The 18,518-nt window shown below is 54.9% G+C and overlaps 2 protein-coding genes across 2 annotated transcripts; one reads left to right on the top strand and one right to left on the bottom strand.

The window, feature by feature from the left end:
- Positions 1-1,723: 1,723 nt before the first annotated feature.
- Positions 1,724-14,169, bottom strand: CSUI_008664 (protein kinase). The gene is made up of 6 exons (XM_068068791.1): positions 9,776-14,169; positions 9,082-9,321; positions 8,120-8,561; positions 7,425-7,633; positions 5,447-7,145; positions 1,724-5,113 (listed from the first exon to the last, which is right to left on the bottom strand). The coding sequence occupies exons 1-6, from the start codon at positions 10,513-10,515 to the stop codon at positions 3,206-3,208; spliced, it is 5,238 nt and encodes a 1,745-aa protein (XP_067919235.1). The 5' UTR covers positions 10,516-14,169; the 3' UTR covers positions 1,724-3,205.
- Positions 14,170-15,694: 1,525 nt separating this feature from the next.
- CSUI_008665 (ef hand domain-containing protein) lies at positions 15,695-18,427 on the top strand (the record flags this gene model as incomplete). The annotated part of the gene is made up of 3 exons (XM_068068792.1): positions 15,695-15,933; positions 16,658-17,339; positions 18,329-18,427. Coding segments are annotated over 3 exons (1,020 nt in total), but the record flags the coding sequence as incomplete, so codon positions are not given.
- Positions 18,428-18,518: the final 91 nt, after the last annotated feature.

Below are 18,518 nucleotides of genomic sequence, written 5' to 3' on the forward strand. Positions count from 1 at the left end.
ACGCGAACCTGCCGGCGCGGCGGGGTGTTCTGCAGTTATCAGTGCCACGAGTGAAGACTTCAGGTAGCGAGGATCTACCCGGTGGTGTTTGATTAGCTGGCAAGTACACAGAGTGAGCGGGTAATGAAGTCTTTCGGGACGCCTGATGACTGGGGAAGGACAGGTGCCAAGTCTGTTGCTTCCTTCCATCTTCTGTTCCAGTGAATTTTTGTGAGACAGACCGAGTGTTGCAGGGGTGTACGAAGTGCAGTCCGATGCTCCTGGCCGATGTGTACCTCCCTGAATGTCTTGACATAAACGGTGTGTAGAGACAGATCATACAGCTGCGGAATTAGCTGGTTTCGTTGTCAAGGAGAGAACCAAGCTTTTCATCACGCGCTGAGATGGACGCACTGGATCTCTTTCCGGTCGATGTTTTTTCGGCGTTCGGGATACAGATGCAGACAGTCTATTTCCGCACGCAATATTGTGACGCGGCATCGGTGTTGTGGCAGGCAGTCTGCCGCGGTACTGAGTTTGTGCATCACAGACTGGGAAACGTTGGCGGAGGCTCCGTCAGAGCGTGCAAAGTGGGGAATCAGGCATTGTTTCGAAAACTCGGGTGTGTGGTAAGCTGTCTGACTAGGAAGCGCGAAGGGACGGATGGAGGGCGTCCCTTGCAAGTCGATAGGGGTGTTGAGAGAGAACCACCTTACGCACGCCTTTCCTGGATGTGCCGTGTTAGCACCGGGGATAGAGAAGCGGTAGCACAGGAAGACTGCAACAACCGGGGGCGGAGATCCGCTCCCTGGAATGTTCTCCGGACCACAGCAGCAGACAAAGCTGCAATCTAGGATACGAGCCCAGGTGTGGCAGATCGAGGTGGTGCGAGTCACGTGTTTTGCAAGCACGGGAGGGGAAAGGGTTACACGAGCGTTTGATTGATTTCGGAGGGCTTGCATCCACAAAGGGGGTGGCTGTTGTTGTGCGATGGCTTCCCTTCTCGCATCGGGGCCTGCCTAGCTGCCAGCGCACGCAGTTGCAGCAAACTTTAACAACTCTTCTCAGGAGTTTGTCAGTGAAGAGGTATACAGAAGCGCTGGAATCTAATACTCTGGTGATCAAGAAGTGTCTTCGGCTCACATTGTTGAGCTTGAGCTACTGTTTTACTATCTGAAACTAACCTCGCGTTCCCGTTCATTCACATGAAGAGGCATTGCGCGGCAGAAGACTGAAGCGTCTTTGACACGGTATGTGCAGCACACTTCAGTTTCCGTTCACTTACGCAAACTGAAGTGTGCTGTACCTCACTACTCATGAATTCCTCCGCCCGTCATGGTCCTTGGACGGTAACGGATACGTGCCACGTGTGATTGCCGATGGTGTAGCTCTCTAGAACGGTTCTTCCCGGCAGGTATTCCCTCGGCCGATCTCGTCCGGGTGTTGCTTGGCACCGCCCACTAACAGTCTGCTCATTGGAGTGGGCGGCCCAGAGGAAAGCTTCGCCACGCTGGTACGCCTTTACAGCTGCATCTACTCAAAAACCCGGCAGAGCGGCTCTGGTTAGTGTTATCAGACTGACGACACAAGGGATGACGTTTGTGTCGTATCGTGGACGCTACCAGTCGGCCGCCCGAACGTACCCGTTTTTCGGAATCGTCCGATGAATGGATGAAACAGGGCCGCACCACGATTGGGTACTGAGACTGAGAACATTTTAGTCTCCAAAAGGGATGACGGTTGTGTCGTATCGAGGAGCTACCAGTCGGCCGCACGTACCCGTTTTTCGGAATCGTCCGATGAATGGATGAAACGGGGCTTCACCACGAATGGGCACTGAGACTGAAGACATCTTGGTCTCCAAGTGAAGCGTAATTGCTCTGCGTGCGAAGCACACGCCGTCGTGTCAAATGATAAGCTTTCGCAAACAACGCTTGAGAAGAGATGCACGAACACAGTAACAGCAGAAGGTGCAACACGCAAGTTGAAACGCAAAAATAGACGTCTACACAAACGAGTGACGTTTCAGCTCCATGCCATTAACACCCTTGCTAGACCAAAGTAATTCCGCGGAAGAAGTGTGAAGATTCTCCCAACCCCGCCACGGGCTGTTGCGGCTGTGTCTTCAAGTCGTTCAAGTCCGCGTGTAAACTCAATACTTGAACACAACGAACCACGCCTGAAAACGCCACTCGTTCGGCCGAGGGCGGCGACCTCTCGTGGAGTCGTCTCATCTATACACAAGGCGAAAATTCTCCACTATACATGCATGCACGTCAACGAACGAACACGTGTCCCCTGAAGGACACGAAACCTCGATGCCTGGTGACCAACAATGTATTCTCAAGCGGCAGCAAGCTTCGTCGCATTGCTACGAGCTCACTGCCCACTTCGAAACGAAACACTGACAAGACTTTCCGCTTCACACCACCGAGCACGAACAGTGAAGCGAAGACCGGGACGAAGTTCTTCCGCGACGGGTCAAACAAATAAGCCTCCTCCAGACGCGCCGGCACAAGAATAAAAGCGGCTACCGACCGAACAACGTACATGGCTGCCCCAAGGTCGCACGTACTTTTCCGCTTACAAGCCAATGTTTGTTTTATCCTCTCCTACAACAATTGTTGACAAGGGGAAAACCCTGGAAACCTCAAACCTCCGCAACTGCTGTTGCTCTTCAGCGAAACGAACAGGTTGCACGTCCATGCCTCGCTGCACGCCTCGACGATAGAATCTGCCCTAAAAAAATTCTGACAAGCAGGGCGGCACCGCTAATAGTGCAAGATCGTTCTACTGCTGCCAGCCCCTACTCGTTCGCACCAAAAAGTCTCGAAAACAAAGACCAGTTCCCTCCCCTGAACGGTTTCAATATGCCGCTGAAGCCTGTTGCCACCGGGGCACCTGCCATCGAAGCGGAAAATCCTTTCACCACTTCGAACGGCCGCTCTGAACGCTATCCCTGCAAGTCCCCTGACCCCTTCGTACAGGGAACGCCCACCGACCGGATTCCCTCCGGATGGGGTCGCCCGTCTAAGCAGAAGCCGCTCTTTTCCTAGTCGTTATGTCACCGGCTTCCCAGCCATTTTTCCTCGAGGGTCTCCGACAAAGGTGCGTCACAGAGTCGACAAAAAGCGACATCTCTGGCATATGCCATGACAGCCAAAAAAAAAAAGGCGGAACACCTCGAGACTGGTGTACATCTCTCCGCATATCTTACAAAACACCGTCACAACGGAGAGCTTTCACCAGTACCCATGGAAAAAACATCTTCGGCAGCTTTGAGTAGAGCCTGAAGTGTATCCACAACAACACTCGCGGGTCCCCCACTCGTTGCCATTTCGCCAAGTTCTTCATCAAAACCTGTCATGTCATCGTCACTCGTCATATTGCTATCAGTATCGACATCGAGATTTTCTTCCTCCTCTTCCTCTCCACAGCTTGGCAAAACATGCGCGCCAGTCACACAGCTTGCGTTGTCTCTGCTCGACGGGGTCAGCCCCAGTAAACTTCCATCGTCCTCTCTACCGTAACTGTGTCCAGGTTGCTGGAATGATCCGGTCCCCAGCTGTGCCGTGCTGTGTCCTCCCATACCCAAAGCTCCAGCACTACCCACATGCATGCTGCTCAGAGTATACCTCGCTGCTCCCCGGTGCGACTGCGAGCAAAGCAACCGCTGCGGAGCTCCTGCCACCAGGTCCGAGTTTCCGCGGTACTCTTCAACAGACGCCTGTGATCCGTAGCTGACCACTGAATGCTGGAAGCTCCCGCTGCTTCCGTTAGTGCTCAGTGAAAATCTCCCTCCGTCAGAAAACCCTCCCCCGGTTAGGGAGCTGGAAAAGGAGGCGCTTGTTGGGGTTAAGTATAAACAAGACGACCCGGGAAACTTGGACGAGGGAGAGCAAGCGGAGACACCCGGAAGACAGAAGCTGTGTCGAGAGCGTGGGGCAGGTATCGAACCTGAAGAGGGTGAGAATGGCGACGACGAAGACGCCGATCGTGGGCGGCTCCTGAATGCACCCGGACACCCCCGCAATGAGTTCTCCAAGCCCTCTGTCGAAACGCTCATAAGAGACCTGCGTTTCCCCGCGCGTATGCAAGAGGGCCGTACCGAACTGGGGCCTAGCGAAAAACCGGAGGTAGACAGCTCCCCTCCGCACGATGGAAACACAGAATGCCGGTGATGCTTTGGCGGGTTCGAGGTGTCACCTCCGGTGATGATGCACGGCTCCGTCCCATCCTGTTGACATGATGCCGAGAAGTCTGGCTGCGGCAGAATCAGATAGTTAGCGCTATGCGCACGAGTCTGGTGCTGGCCGGAAGCCACAGAAACATTATTCCTATTTTCGCTTGTGCTAATGTCGCCACACTGGGTGAAGGATGACGATGACTCCTCGGTCGGGAGAGCGGTCGCAAAGGTGCGGGTCGCGGCATTCTCCTCTGACGCACCGGCATTCTGAAAACCTACGCCTGGGACTGTGTAGCTTGGTGAAGAAGAGACACTCGGCACCGGTTGCGTTAGCTCCTCGGCCACCTCAGGAGAACTGGTGTCCCTGAAGAAATCCGGGAACTCGGCCGGCGGATGGCCTATCTGGCGTTCGCCGTGAGGTGCCTTTTCTGTGGTGTACTCAGCGCCGCACGGGAAGGAACGGAGAGGCGGAGGCGCTGGAGAAGGCGACGCGCCGAAGCACCCTGGTGAGGCTAGCCGCTTTCGTCTGCAGCATGGACTGTCCCCCTCGCTGCAATAGTGTGGCGCGCTGGTTAAACATGCCCGTGAAAAGTTAGCACCACCCCACAACGGTGGTAGATCACAACATCCGTGCTTCTGACTGAATGTGGTAGCCTGCTCACACGGAGAAGACACGAGCGCCGTCTGCTGCGAATCGGGAAGAGCAACCCAAAGTGAGTGAGCAGCTCGACAACTCGACCGGTACGGACTCTCTCCGTCACCCTGATCCAGGTTCAAACAGCGCTTCGACGGTGTGCAAGCGGTTGAAGACGTCGAAGAAACCTCGTACGATCCACGCCGCCCGAACTGTTTCCTCTGTGGTGTACACGTCTCGTTCAAGCCCGTGGACGCGCAAGAACCGCAAGAGCAAAAAGATTTCGAAAAGCCCGAAGCCAACCCAATATGCTCCTGTGAAAAAGAAAAAACAGCGAAGACGACGAAAGGATTGCAACGGGCTTGCAACAAGCAGAATCTGCCCCCGAACAAAAGCAGGAACCAATCTCCGAGCGCGCATTCCACGACCACGGTCCGCAGGCAACGCCGTAAAAAGATACGTGGCTACGTGCTGTGCATCACTGAAAGAACTGCTCCAAGTATTCCCCCCCGATCAAACAGATCACCGGCGGTGTAATGTCCCTGCTACAGCTTTCTTTCCCCGTTTCCTGACGGGCACGACTGCAAACTCAAAGACAACAACACTCGCGAATCATGATGATCTATCTTGCCAGATCTCTCTCTCACCTGGCCCGTCGCCGTGAGCCGAAGGTCTCCGCTGACTAAACCGCGTGGGCTTCGGGGTGTCTCCGCGCACTCTGTTTCAGCGTTCGTGTTGGGGGTCGCTCGAGGCTCGCCAGGAACTGGACGCAACTGGGGGGTATCTCCATCTTGCAAACTTGAGGCGGTTGAAGCAACGGGGAAAACCGCAGCTGTCAGCGTTTCTTTTCCTCCGTTACTGGGAGTCTCATCCTCCATTTCTTCGGCTACGAACTCAGAACCGGAACTAGACCTACTCGTCAGACGGGACGAGGAGCAGTCGATATCGGCTTGCTGTTCCTCACTCCGTGATCCAAAACCCAAGGCAGCCGCAGCCGCCGCGGCGGCTGCACTGAAGCCAAACCGCACCACACTGTTTGCTGATACAGCAGCGTCCGCTGATCCCATCAAACCACCTGACAAATCAGTGCTTTCCTTCTCGGAGTCTGTAGAAAGATCGGCACCCTGGCCGTGTTTATTCTCCCTCTGATTCTCAACGTGACTTCGCGAGCAGAGACTTACGGAGGTGCTTACAGGATGTGCTTGCTGCGAGCTACCACACTGGTTCAACGGGGACAGCACAGAAGGGGAAAGCGAACAACCACTACCACCACTAACTCGGCTTGAGAAAAGGCTCCGCGCCGGCTGACTTGAAGACGCAGCTGTGCTAGACTCCGCAGCGTCGACACCCGCGACACTCTCAAATGTGAAAGGAGCAGCATCGACACCAGTCTTGAAAGAAGACGACAGCCCGTACAGTCCGACATCCCTTTCCCCAGAGCCATGTAGCGCCGGTCCCCTCGATGTAGAGCCTCCACGGCCTTCGCCTCCGCCGGACAGCTGTATGTCACCTCTGCCATCCACAGACAAGTCCCCCTTTGAACGCGGTGCAGGTGGGGACCCTAGCCACACGAGGCAGCTGCTGTTCTGCTCGGTTTCCTTAGATGTTCCACTGCTTCCTTCGGCAACTTGAAACTCGTTACGTTCCTCATTGATGGAAAATCGAGCGTCCACCCGGTTTCCCACTGGTGTCATACCAACAGCTGAACTTCTTGACTCCACACCAGCATCGATAATCTCCTCAGCCGGCCCTCCATTTAAAGGCGTATCTCCCTGCGCCCGAAGAGGGGGCAGCATCGGAGGAGACTGTCCCACGCCTGCCGTAGCGGACGGGGAAAACGGAGATATGCCATCTTCTGAATTCCTAACACCCTTACTACCACTCTCTGACGGGGGCCAACACGCGGGCAGGCGAGACGGAGACGATAACGAGGGAAGAGAAGCAGCGAAGCCACACTGCCGATTTTTGTGTGCAGACTGGCCGGATGACGGCCCATTGGTCGCCGGACCAACAGAAACGGCCGACAGAAGTGCTGCGATGTCCTGCGACTGAGGGGCCGATGAGTTGACCGAAAAGTGGCTACCTCGACCACACGTATGCCCTGAGCTCCCGTGGTGGGAGTATGGAGCTGTATGCAGGTAACCGCTTCGCGGAGACGGTGACGAATTTGACTGAGTGTGTGGCCGATGAAAACATCGACAAAGAGAGAAGGCACACGATGGTGGAGCAGAGCAGATCTCTCCTTGCATGCCCTGTGGGCACGTGTAACAGCAGAGGCTGCCTGGCACAGGGGCACCTGCACACGCTGGACTGCCGTCACCAAACCGGAGTGTGAAGTCTCGAAGCCTGAAAGAAGGGACAACAGATTGCAGGGGAGTGCCAGTTTCGGCCGAAGCATTCTAGTGGACTCTCCGGTAAGCCCTCCTCAGCTTCCCCTCGTTCGTCAACACGATAGCGTACCCCTGCACCTACGATGAGAGTGGTCCCCGATGTCCGAAAAAGTCGACAGACCAGGAAAAAGAGCAGCCGCTTGAGTGACCTCACGGTAGCTTATCGGCGTTCTTGCTCGGTTCACAGCTACAGGCCCTTCCTGTTGCCAGCGAACCGCTTCTTCATGTAACTCACCAAGGATGTCTGAGAGCCTCCCGAGCAGAGGAGAGCCGCTGTCGGGGATTGATTTGCAGAAGCTTCTGACACAAGTTACGTGCAAGGGGAAAATCCGGAAGAGGGAACACATCGTAATCAATTCCTCCTTGCTTCTCCTGCACTTGCGCGAAGACGAGTAATGAGGCGCGGGCCGAGGTTAGAAGTTCCATGGGGAGCGGAGGAATACCCTGGAAAAAGAAGTCAAGCACCAGTTGTCACGAGCAACATTCTTCTTCCTTCACGAAAGCCCGCGAACGCTGCTACAAACACACCCGCTTGAAGAACACGAGAACGCACTAGAAAGATCTCACCGGGGTTACAAAGGTGCCAAGACTCACACACAGGCATCGGTGGAGCTTCAGCTGGTGGAGACTCATATTACACCCTGATGCACTGCCCCCTTACTGACAGTGTCCGATCCCCGACCTGCGTGTCACCAGTTTTCACCACGCAACACTCCAGTCTTGTCTGTCGTTGAGACCGAAGACCATCATCGCGCACAAAGCATAGAGGTTGTGCTCCCGGCAGCGCCGGCATCGTGCTTGCTTTTGTGCGTCTACAACATTTTCCGTGACGCTGCGCGTACTACGAATCAGTTCAACGCTGCTTGGGCTAACCGGCTACAGCTACCTACTCGGCCGCTCAATCGCGGGGGAAGAAAAATGCAGCCTTACCGTCATTAAAATGTATAAAATCACACCGACGCTCCACAGGTCTGATTGCACAGAGTAGTCTCCGCCCCGTAAGACCTCTGGAGCCAGATAACCGTATGTCCCCACTAGGCGTCTTTGCCCGCCCGTGACCTCGCCATATTCGTGGGGAGATACCTCCATCATCCTGCACGTGTCAAAATCAATCAAGACCAACTCGTGTTCGAGTTCCAGTGCAGTCAGCGGCGCCGCACCGGGGAGCGGGGCCGGATACGACCATCGCGGAGACGCTTCACCGGCTGAGCTATCTGCAGTTGTTCCACCTGACGGGCAAACAGCTGTTCCACTGACGGCGCTGCCCACCGCTGACCGCTCGCCAGCAGTGCAGTTTTCATCGGACGAGGCTGGACGTTCCGCACCACTACGACGTCGACGACGGAACATTAGATTCTCCGGTTTTATGTCTCTGAGAGAAGACAAAGCGACAGAAACGCGGAGAGTAGACCGTCAATAGGGGAGCAAAAGTGCTGACACGCGTGCTTCGAATCTGATCTTTGCTGGTTTGTGGATAGTGGGAAAACGTGCAGTCACGCTCGTTTTCTCGCCTTGCGCGCGCGCGTGTTTGCAGAGTGCACTTGGCGGAAGGAGAGACAGCCCAGTCCTATCGGGAGCATACAGAAGGGGTGGCCGCATGCTGGACGACAGAAAGTGAACGGTATCCGCGGGGCAGCTTGAGCGGAGTACAATCACCCCCCTCCGACCGTGTGAACTGTAGCACCAAAGCGCTACTTGATACTGCTACCCCGGCACGTCGGTGGGCAATTGTTGAATACAAACGAGATGTTCCTTAGGACGCCGAAGACATCCCCGCCCCCTTTTAACGCAACGTCACAGTAACACACACAGAACGGACAGTAGTTCACTTCCCATCTCCATCAAGCAACTGCGGAGCTACTGAAGAGCTCAAACCCGATTGAAGGCCGCACCTGTGCAGGAGGTTGTTGGAGTGCAGATGATGAAGCGCGTGAAGAATCTGGAAAATGATGTACTGACATATATGTTCCTCAACAGTTTTTTCCGTAAGCAGGAAGTCGAACAACTCGCCTCCCTCCAGCTTCTCACTAACAAAGTAGAACTTCTGCTTTCCCTCGTACACCGCGTCTAGCGATAGGACGTGCCGATGAGGAGGAAGATTCAACAGCCTGGTGCACAGGCGACGCCAAAGTCTGGACAGGACAGGGACGAAAAACACAGTGCGCGGCCATGCGGCAACGAAAGAAACTGCACACGCGTCAGTACGCGTATATTTTAGAAGTGATTCTAGACGCAGAACGGGGCTCAAGCGCTACACCGCGACAAAGTTACAAATAAGGAGCCAGGTCTGCCCCCGTCTCCGTCGGAGTACAGTCACCTGGCAAACATCCGAGCACACAACCCTCGGCATGACCTCCCGAAATGCACTAACCACGACGCCCCAGATACCACTCGACGTGCTGAACTCTGCTTCATGACAAATACTCGGCTCTCCCCTGCTACTACACAAGAATGTATTCTTCCAGCGTGTAGACCCCTCGGAACGATGGACGTCACCAAAGCACCTATTGACAATCGCTGTGCGGTTCGCATGTCCTCCCAGTTCAGTGTGTCTTACTGGTGAGCAACCTCCGGCTTCTTCCCTACCTGTCGCCTCCTGCGCTGGCAGGAATTCTCTGCTTATCAATACTCTTTATGATCTTGGGTTGATGTGTGGTCCTCGTCGTCGCATATCGCAAAACTGGCCTAGTCGAGTTACACATGGCGGCAGCCGGCCCACCGTCTCCACCTCCACCTTCGTCCGCCTCTCCTCCTCCATCTCCGCCTGTGTGTAGCCCATCCGCCCTTTTCTCTTTATTGTCGGCCCCATCATCCTTTGCCGGCTCCCCTCCCCCATCGCGCACCCTCTCCTTCGATTCTTCCCCTGGCCTCCAACCTCGCTGGGACCCCGACTCCGCTTTGCCGCGCTGACCGCCCAGATGGCCAGCATTTTTTCCTGGAGCCTGCTGGGCTCCACCGCCAGCTCCCCCAGCTGCTGCGGCAGCAGCAGCAGCTGCGCGCTGATCTTTGACTTGCTGCTGCTGGCAGACCGAGAGAATCCTCCCGAGCTTATAGAAGGTTTCAATGGACCCACTCGGAGGTAACGGCTGGATGGTCCGCAGGTGTGCACATCCCGCTGCTAACGCCGCACTCTCAAGTGAGTTCTCTGCGTCACTGCAGCATCGGGTTGACGCTAGAGATGGAGTGAGAGGAAAAGCAACATGGCTGACGGCGCCACTTGGGTAACAGCTTCCACAACAGCATGGAGATAGGAGATAGGGGCTGCTGCTGTTGTGCGGAGGCGCAGAAGAAGCAGAGGTAAAACAGGATGGACAGTACACGGCCATTTTTCTATTCTAATCGGGAAAAGTATTTAGGCTCTGTAAACTGGCTAGTGTTCGAGATGAAAACGAGAGCGGTTGGCACGGTCACGAAAGAAAGACTAAAGTTTTAGACGAATACAAGAGCGGGTAGCCCGGTCACAAAAGGAGGATGAGAAGCCCAGCTGTTTCGCCGAAAACCTGTTGAAATGTCTAGTGCACACTGCCGAGACAAAAAGAACACGTTGGCGCGACTGCAGAAGGGACCCCTGGAATCAGCTGGGAACGAAGAAGACACGACTTTCTGCATTCCTAGCATGAACAGTCACAGAAGGTTCACCTCCAGCACCGGATTGTCATCGATATAGGGTCGGTTGCTTAGACTGGCCCGCTTGAGAGAAAGCGGAAAGACGACGCAAACAGCGCGGTAATCGCCTAGGGGAGTGACAGTTAAGGACAAACACTAGAACCTCGTTCTGTAACCAAACTACCACAATAGGTACTGACGCTTGATTCGATCTCCTAGAACCCCAACTCCCTACGAGGTACGAGGACTTCAACTCCTGCTATCTGCTGCAAAAAAAGCGTTTACGCGATGAAGACGATGAAGAAACTTGAGAGCACCCGCTCTCCACAGCTACGAAGACGATCAGCTTGTCGAGCCCAAACCCTCTCTCCAGATTCCTGGCTTCCCCAGGGAAAAGAGACGGGAGAGCATTGCAAGAAAATGCACCCGTTGTCGGCTGAGTACAAGTTACCGGCATCTGAGACAAGCGGCAGAGCACAGAGAAACGCGCTCTTGAAAATCCATCCCCTCAAGCGAGATCTTGTTTTACAAGTGTAGGTAGAATTCCAAGGAGAGTGTGTCGACGAAAGGCTCTCACGCCCGTTCCTGAGCTGGCGTCGAGGAAGACTTCAATGCACAAGCTTTCGTGCACCTGACAGTGCGAGGAGCATCGGGCGAACCCAAGAAATGAAGGGCCGCATAGACACCCAAGGCCTGAGACGGAGCTGACGCGGGTGCAACGAGGACAGGATGGAAATGGCGAGTACAGTGCAGGTGACAGAGACCTGATTACACAGAAGGACGGAAATGTTCGGTGCTACGCCTGGATGGTGTCTTTCTGCGTAGTCTCCTCCTCCACCGAAAACAAAAAAGCAACCGTCACTTTTACTTACACTCGTCAACCACATACGCACCTATGCAACTATATATCCCTACGCACACACCATGACATACACGTACGCAGGTGGGACTGTAGGCTCTTAAGAAATACACACCGGAGAGCGTTTTCTGAGGCTCTTCCCGCCAAACTTAGCTCCTTCCCCGCGGCTCTCAATCATTTCTCAGACCTCATTGCTGGCAGAGCCCCCTGTCCGAAAGCAAAGACGCTACACAACAGAGGATGTATCCCTCAGATAGACACTGACTACAAGTACCTCTGATATCTGGAAGGAGCTGAAACTGAGGCTCAGTACATAAAGCCAACAGAGGAACATGCAATCGACACCTTGGATTTCCGCCAACCACAGGGCACGCGGGCACAGGAATACCTGTCCCCACGCCCCTTGCAACTGGTTAGCTCTAGTTCCACAGCAATCTTCGGCCACAGCCTGAAGTTCCGACACCGCGAGAATGAACTGCGGTCGCTGCTACGGTTCTACAGCTGTTGACAAACACCCCGAACGGCACAAACAACGAAGTAGAAAGATCAAGTTTGAACCGGAACACGAGAGCTGACCGGTAACTGGCAATGAGAGGTGACCCGATACCGGTGAGCTCCTTCCTCCTCGGGAAAACTCATCTGCGCAATCCCTGTGCCGCACCAGAAAGCAACTGTAATGAGCCGTAGCGGTCAAGAAAGGATGCGGACACTTGACTATGAGCGGACATGGGTTGGCACCGGGAAACTGCTGTACACTCGAAGTCGCGATCGAAGACAGATGCGCAGTCACACCTGTACACTGCAGAAGAAATGCTCTGTCCGGCACGGCCTCCAAAAACAGCGACGACGGTATCACGGAAATAACAGAGATGTGTACGTAGCCAGAGTCCACAGCGTCCCGTCAGGAACGACAAAATCTCAAAGCGTTAGCATGAAGAGCAAACCCTACAGAACGTGACACGGCTGAGAACGTGACGACAGACAATACACGAAACGAAAGCACGAAGTGGCCTTCTTCCACGGCACGTCGGCACGCTGCTCTGAGAGCGAAGGAATGCGAACGGCAGGCAGGTTGAAAAACGGACAGAGGACAATAACAACATGCACAGGGAGCGTAGCTACTAGAAGACAGCGAAGCGGATCACGACGAGAAACGGAAGCAAGCCACTCAGAAAAGACCGCGTGGAGAGGACGCGTCCTCACAGCGTCAAGAAAAGCGAGACATGACGGCACTTCTCGTGTCGACGAGAGCGAAACGTTGTCATGACACACGAGACACGCACACACACGAACACGAGACATGCAACCAACAGCACGACCACCACTAGGATACCAACTAACGCGCCTTCACCCCATGCGAACCTGAGGACCCCATTAACAGGAATTCCCCTCCTTGGTCGGGAAGGCATATCCGTCGTCGCTGTGTGTGATCGCTCATGCACTCGGCGGCGAAGACGGGATGACGTCGCCCCGGGTCGGGGAGACACAAAGGAAAGTACGCAGCACGCGCGTCCGGGGAAGCCAGGCTGTGCAACATGACGACGCTTCGCGAAGAGACGCAGGGGCTTCGACGCGGGAGGCTACGAGGGTCCCCCCGGCGATGGAGACGCTCACGCTCGAAACGAATTACACTCTGCGCAACGGAGAGCGCAGCGGTTCGCTGCGTCCCGTGTTATGCCCTGCTTCGTCGATGCGGTGGGTAAGATTGAAACAAGCCATCTGCACCCCCGCTTGCAACCAAACCTACGGGAAGTGAGAGCGAGGTTTTTTGAAAGTCCCCTCGCAGACTGGGCAACTTTGCATTTGGGTTGGAACCGGACTCCAATTTCAGGGCCGCGCAGAACAGCGGTGAGAGGAAAGCTGTGGTCAAGAAACGAGCTCCGGGGACTCGGGCCACGCGAACGACGGACGGCTCCGACGGGGAGAGGAAGAGGCACGGGCACTATTCAGAGCATCAGACGACTTTCCCTCGATACAGAACATTTTTTTGTCCTTCATGGTAGCCTAGCATTCACTCCGCCCACAATACTCTCTAGCGCCGCTGACGGCCGCAGAGTTGCCTCAGCCGGGAGGGCTTCATGCGATGAGAAGTCCCAAACGGGGCGCATTATGCGTTGTAAAACTGCGCTCTGAGCTGCAACTGCGAGCACGGAAGAGCCTTCAACGCGATAGAACGAATTATTGCACACAGTACGGAGAACAGGCAATCTCATTGCTGGACTCGGTTCCTGCCCGCTGGCGTTGGAAGTCAGCAACTGCCCTTGTAGCTGCTCGTCTGTCGTGGCGTCATCATCGACCCTGGCATCGTGACGGCGGTGGCAACATTCGGAACAGCCGAGAGCGGAAGCAAGAAAAAAGGAGAGTTTGAACCCTGCCTGTTCAAGGGCAAAATTCGCAAAAAAAGCACCTCGTCTTGAAAGAAACGCGGGAAGACCGGTTAGCGACCGCGACTTCAATGTCCCGAGCAGGATTCTCGGCCGGACAAGGGTGGTCAATGAAAAGGCTATGCAGCGCGCGAGCCGTGAAGGCCTACACTCCGCTCCGGTAGCCCTGCAGCCGCCACCGCGCGGCCCTGGAAGGGCCATCGACAGGCGAGCGTGCGGGGCAAGACGAGATCGGCTGCCACCAACTGAGCGCTACTATTGGGGTAGAGGGTCGCGTGGGAAATGACTCACCTCCATGATGTCCTCCTGCTCATGCGCCAAGCTAGTTGAGCGAACTTTTGTCTGGACGCGTCAACGGGCGGGGTCCGGTGAGATGAACGTTGGAATTTTGCGGCGCAAGGATTCGCGAGACCCAATGGCACAGCGGGGAAAAAATTGTGAATTATCCGGCCGTCTGTGGAGGAAATATCCACTTTCGACGTGGTCCGTTGAGGCCCAAGTGGCAGTACGTGGCGCCACGCTCCGGCTTTATGATGCGGACCTGCACTGCGGTTTTTTTCTCTCAAATGACTTTGTTGACTGAATCTGCCCGGAAGGTCTCGCTGCTTCTCCTTTAGTCGGGATCACTAGCTGTCCGGTCTTTCACTGAAGCTAGTTCAGGAGCAGGGACGGGATCGTAGCTATCACAGCCATGGGGGACAAATGAAGCACTCTCATGAGCAGTGCGAGGGGCGAAGTTCGACGGGCTGGCAGCCTGGGAAGCTGTGTTGCGGACTGTTGCAAAACCTGCCAACGGTACAGTTGGCCTGGCCATGACAGGGTACAAAGGGGCAGACAACTTCGGTGGTACCCAATCACCGTCCAGGTAGTAACAACTGGGTACAACCGGCGAGGCATCCTTTTGGATGAGCGAACCGCGGCAGTCTGCTGTCGGCACACGCGAGACCGGCACTGTAGTCCTTGCTGCAAGCTCTCTCCGCGCCCGACAACGCAGGAGCAGAGGTAAAGCGTGTTACCATATTTCTTTTGAAGTGCTGCCGTGATTACGTGGCTGCCGTAAGGGGACAAGCTAGGACAAAGGAATGTAAATTCAACCGCTGTGTTGACAGAACAGTTTCTGGGGTAGTGAAATCGCGGCCATCTGGTGACCGAGGTGGGCACTTAGCATCCCGGCGTACATACAGACGCCGAAAGGGCGGAAGCCTAGGCAGGTGCCGGCTCGCGGAGTCTCTCCTGTATCTCCGGAAATTGCCGACCACCGCCGGCCTGCCGAGTCTCAAGTACGAGGAAAATGGTACTTAATATGGGGAAACGGAGCGTCCTGCTGCTTCTCTTGCTGTCGGCAGCCCTCCCTCTGCGGGCGGCTGCCGACGAAGTTGTCGGTCAGGTTTTGGAGCACAACAACCACAACTCCGTACCAAAAAATGTCACGATCGCGATTTTGGGGGTTATCCTGGTCCTTACGTTAATTTTCGAGGCAAGTCGAAATGTCGTTCAAAGCTTCTGTTGCCTTGCGATCACCCTCGACCGCAGCTTGCGAGTGAAACGATAACCGAGGCACTGGAGCACAGGCGCCTGCATCACGCGTTGGAGATCCTCAACGCTGTCAACAAGGAGATGACCATTCTCGGGTTTATTGCGCTGCTTCTCTTCACCATGACGAGACTAGGATTTCTTATGCGGGTTAACGATCGTCTTCTCGGGCAGACGCCTCTTGAAAGGATAGGAATTGAGGAGCTTAAAGAACACGGGGGAAATCCTTACGCAGCGCCTACTCCCATGTTCGAGCTCTTCGAAGCGGTTCACCTTACAGTATTCTTTCTTATGATTGCATACTTTGCCACGGTAGCTGTTCTGTTGGCTGCAGCGATGGCCCAGTCCGGACGCTGGTTCACGTAAGTGTCGTACACCTTAGACTAATGCATCATTCTTCGTCGACGACGGTGACGTCAGGTACGAGGCTACCTTGGATGAGGATCTCCAGAAGCAAGCACGCCAGGGCAAGGTGTCAACAGATCACTACAAGTACTGGTTCCTAAGGCACCGCTTTCTAACTCCCCTCAACTCCCTTCTTCCACACCCGGACCACAGGTTCTCATTTGGGGACTATCTTTCAGAAAGACTCTCCAAAATCATTGTCAACCTTATCGAAATTCCCCCGCGGACGTGGATCGTAATCATGGCTTTGGCGTTACTTGTCCGCCCCGTGCTAGGGTTTGGGCCGAAGGAGACTGTGAAATTCTTCTTTGGGCTCGCTGGGGCTTTGCTGATCCTCACTGTCTTTCTCTGGCTCCATCTTGCGAGAATGCTATCCTTCCTTACTCCAGCGACTGATGAGATTCAGAGCTACGTCCAAGAGCTGAGCGCAGCTCGCGACGGATTTCCCGGACAAGCCCCCATCGAAAAGCGGGACACTGTGTCAAGGAACACTCCCGTCTGCGCACTAATGCAGTGCGCTAAGGCTGTGAACCGACAGGAGGCACTATTCATTTGTGGAGCCAAGGGCCCACAGCTCCTGAAGATGACATTCCAGATCCTCGTTTTCATCCACGTTGTCGCGATTGCCTGCCTGGCTAAGATGATGCTTTCGGGCCACTACAAGCACCTGATCTTCGACAGCTTGGGGTACTGGACAGGCGTTGTTCCCTTGGCCATGCTCATAGCCAGTCTGGCAGCGTATCCCAAGATTCTCAGCATGTTTACCATCATGACAAGCGTTGGGTATCTCGTCGACGACGAAGCTCTCAGAAGGAGCACCGAGAGACAGCGAAGGCGGAAAGTGGCGCGCGAGTGTCAGATCCTCAATTATCTCCTACACAAAGCAGGTCTGCTGTTCGCAAGTCGGCCAGGAAACCTTCAACCAGAAGTCGCGCGCGCGAAACGATACTACGACTCCTTACCCGTGGAGGTGCAAAAAGGATACCAGGATGTATTCCACGCGTTTGCCGTAGAGAAAGACGTGATGCGAATTCCTTTAACGAGCATGTATCATCTCACCGAAGCTCTCGAGCTCGACAAACGGGTGCCCGATTGCAGACAGAGAACAAGTGAGGAACACCGCGGACAGTTTACTGTGAATAGCCGCTTAGGTAACGGCCGCTCATGCAGACGAATGGATGGCTCTTATGGACACCGACAAAACTGGTGTAACGTTTTCCCAGTTTATTCCGGTAAACTAACAAGAAGTTGTTGCGGTTGTATAAGCTTACTAGTCACTGCTCCCGGTCAGGTCATACTCCAGCTGCAGAGAGAAGAGCTGCTGGACATGAGGGACAAAGATCTGGAGCAACAGCGCCTGCAGGTACACTGCTGGACAAGATTCTCAGTTTGTACATCAGTGCAGTTCTCTTCTTCAGAACCTGTTCAATGTTTTGGACACTGACGGAGATGGCTTTATAACGATCGTAAGAGCCTCGATCCTACAGCACCTACTCTGATGCACACCAGTTTTTGTTGGTACAGGGTGACATCGCGGACCAGCTCAAATATATGAAGCCACCAATTACAGCAAATGAGGCGTCTGATCTGATGACCGAAATAACGGGGGGGCGCTACGGAGAGCTCGCCAGGCCAGAAGACTTCTTTAGCTGGGTGGAGCGGACGGAGTTGCTGGAGGAACTGCTAATTCCTCACCACAAAACGCACTGACAATGCTCCAGCCAGCTGCAGTCCTTCGCGAAGCGGACCAGTTGCTAGCGGCTTGAACCTCGCTACGCAATGCGCTGGACGGCCGTAACTGGCTTCGCAGGTGGAGTTCTTGGAGTGAGGGGGCTGATCTGTACTCGCCCGGACCTCCGGCCCGGGGCGCAGAGCAAAAGCCAACGTTTGTGTCGGACGCTCGCTGTAGCCTGTGACGACTGAATGACGGGTTGCTACCCTCTTGCTGACGGGGCTCCTGAATGGAGACCCGGAGGCCGTGTTACTTCGGGGACAGGTGTGAGCAGCAGCGGTGTGTAACTGAATGTTCTTTTCTCGACACCTATGCTGACCCGGCTCCGCCCCCAGCTGGTCCTGCTGGGGTGCAGCAGCGCCAGGTCCCTGACGCAGGTGGTGTGCAAAAGTACTGATTAGCCGCGCCCAAAAGAAAAAATAGGGTGGCACTGTTACATTAAACACTTGTTAGCGCTAACCCCGCTGGCGAACTGTAAGATGAAGATCAGCAGCTTCCTTGGCCGCTGGTTCAGCCACCACCCCGTAGCACCACTCAGGCCCAGGAAGGGCATTAGCACACACCAGAAAACCACGCGTGCAGCGGCTTCCAATGCGGATTCTCTCAATGTTGTGAAACAGTACTTCGAGGATTGTACGGATTTCCCGGGTCTCTTTAAATCTCAGAGCTCCCGTAGTAGTACCACGCAACTAGCGGACGTGCCGCTGACGTTTGTCGCGGTGAGTACAACGCGAAAGCGAGCAGGGAGGCACTCGGATTTGGCATGCAGATTTGTCGCACAGGCGCCATTTACTCGACGTTAGCGTCTCT

This window comes from Cystoisospora suis (assembly GCF_002600585.1).
Source record: "Cystoisospora suis strain Wien I chromosome Unknown contig_4917, whole genome shotgun sequence".
In the NCBI taxonomy this organism is placed as follows: Eukaryota; Apicomplexa; class Conoidasida; order Eucoccidiorida; family Sarcocystidae; genus Cystoisospora; species Cystoisospora suis.

Bases quoted from the DNA above. Each gene is read 5' to 3' on its own strand.
- CSUI_008664 (XM_068068791.1), bottom strand. From the start codon at position 10,515: ATGGCCGTGTACTGTCCATCCTGTTTTACCTCTGCTTCTTCTGCGCCT. The intron at 9,322-9,775 runs GTAGGGAAGAAG...TGTCCTGTCCAG, and splicing joins GCCAGCGCAGGAGGCGACAG to ACTTTGGCGTCGCCTGTGCA. The intron at 5,114-5,446 runs GTGAGAGAGAGA...TCTTTTTCACAG, and splicing joins GGCTCACGGCGACGGGCCAG to GAGCATATTGGGTTGGCTTC.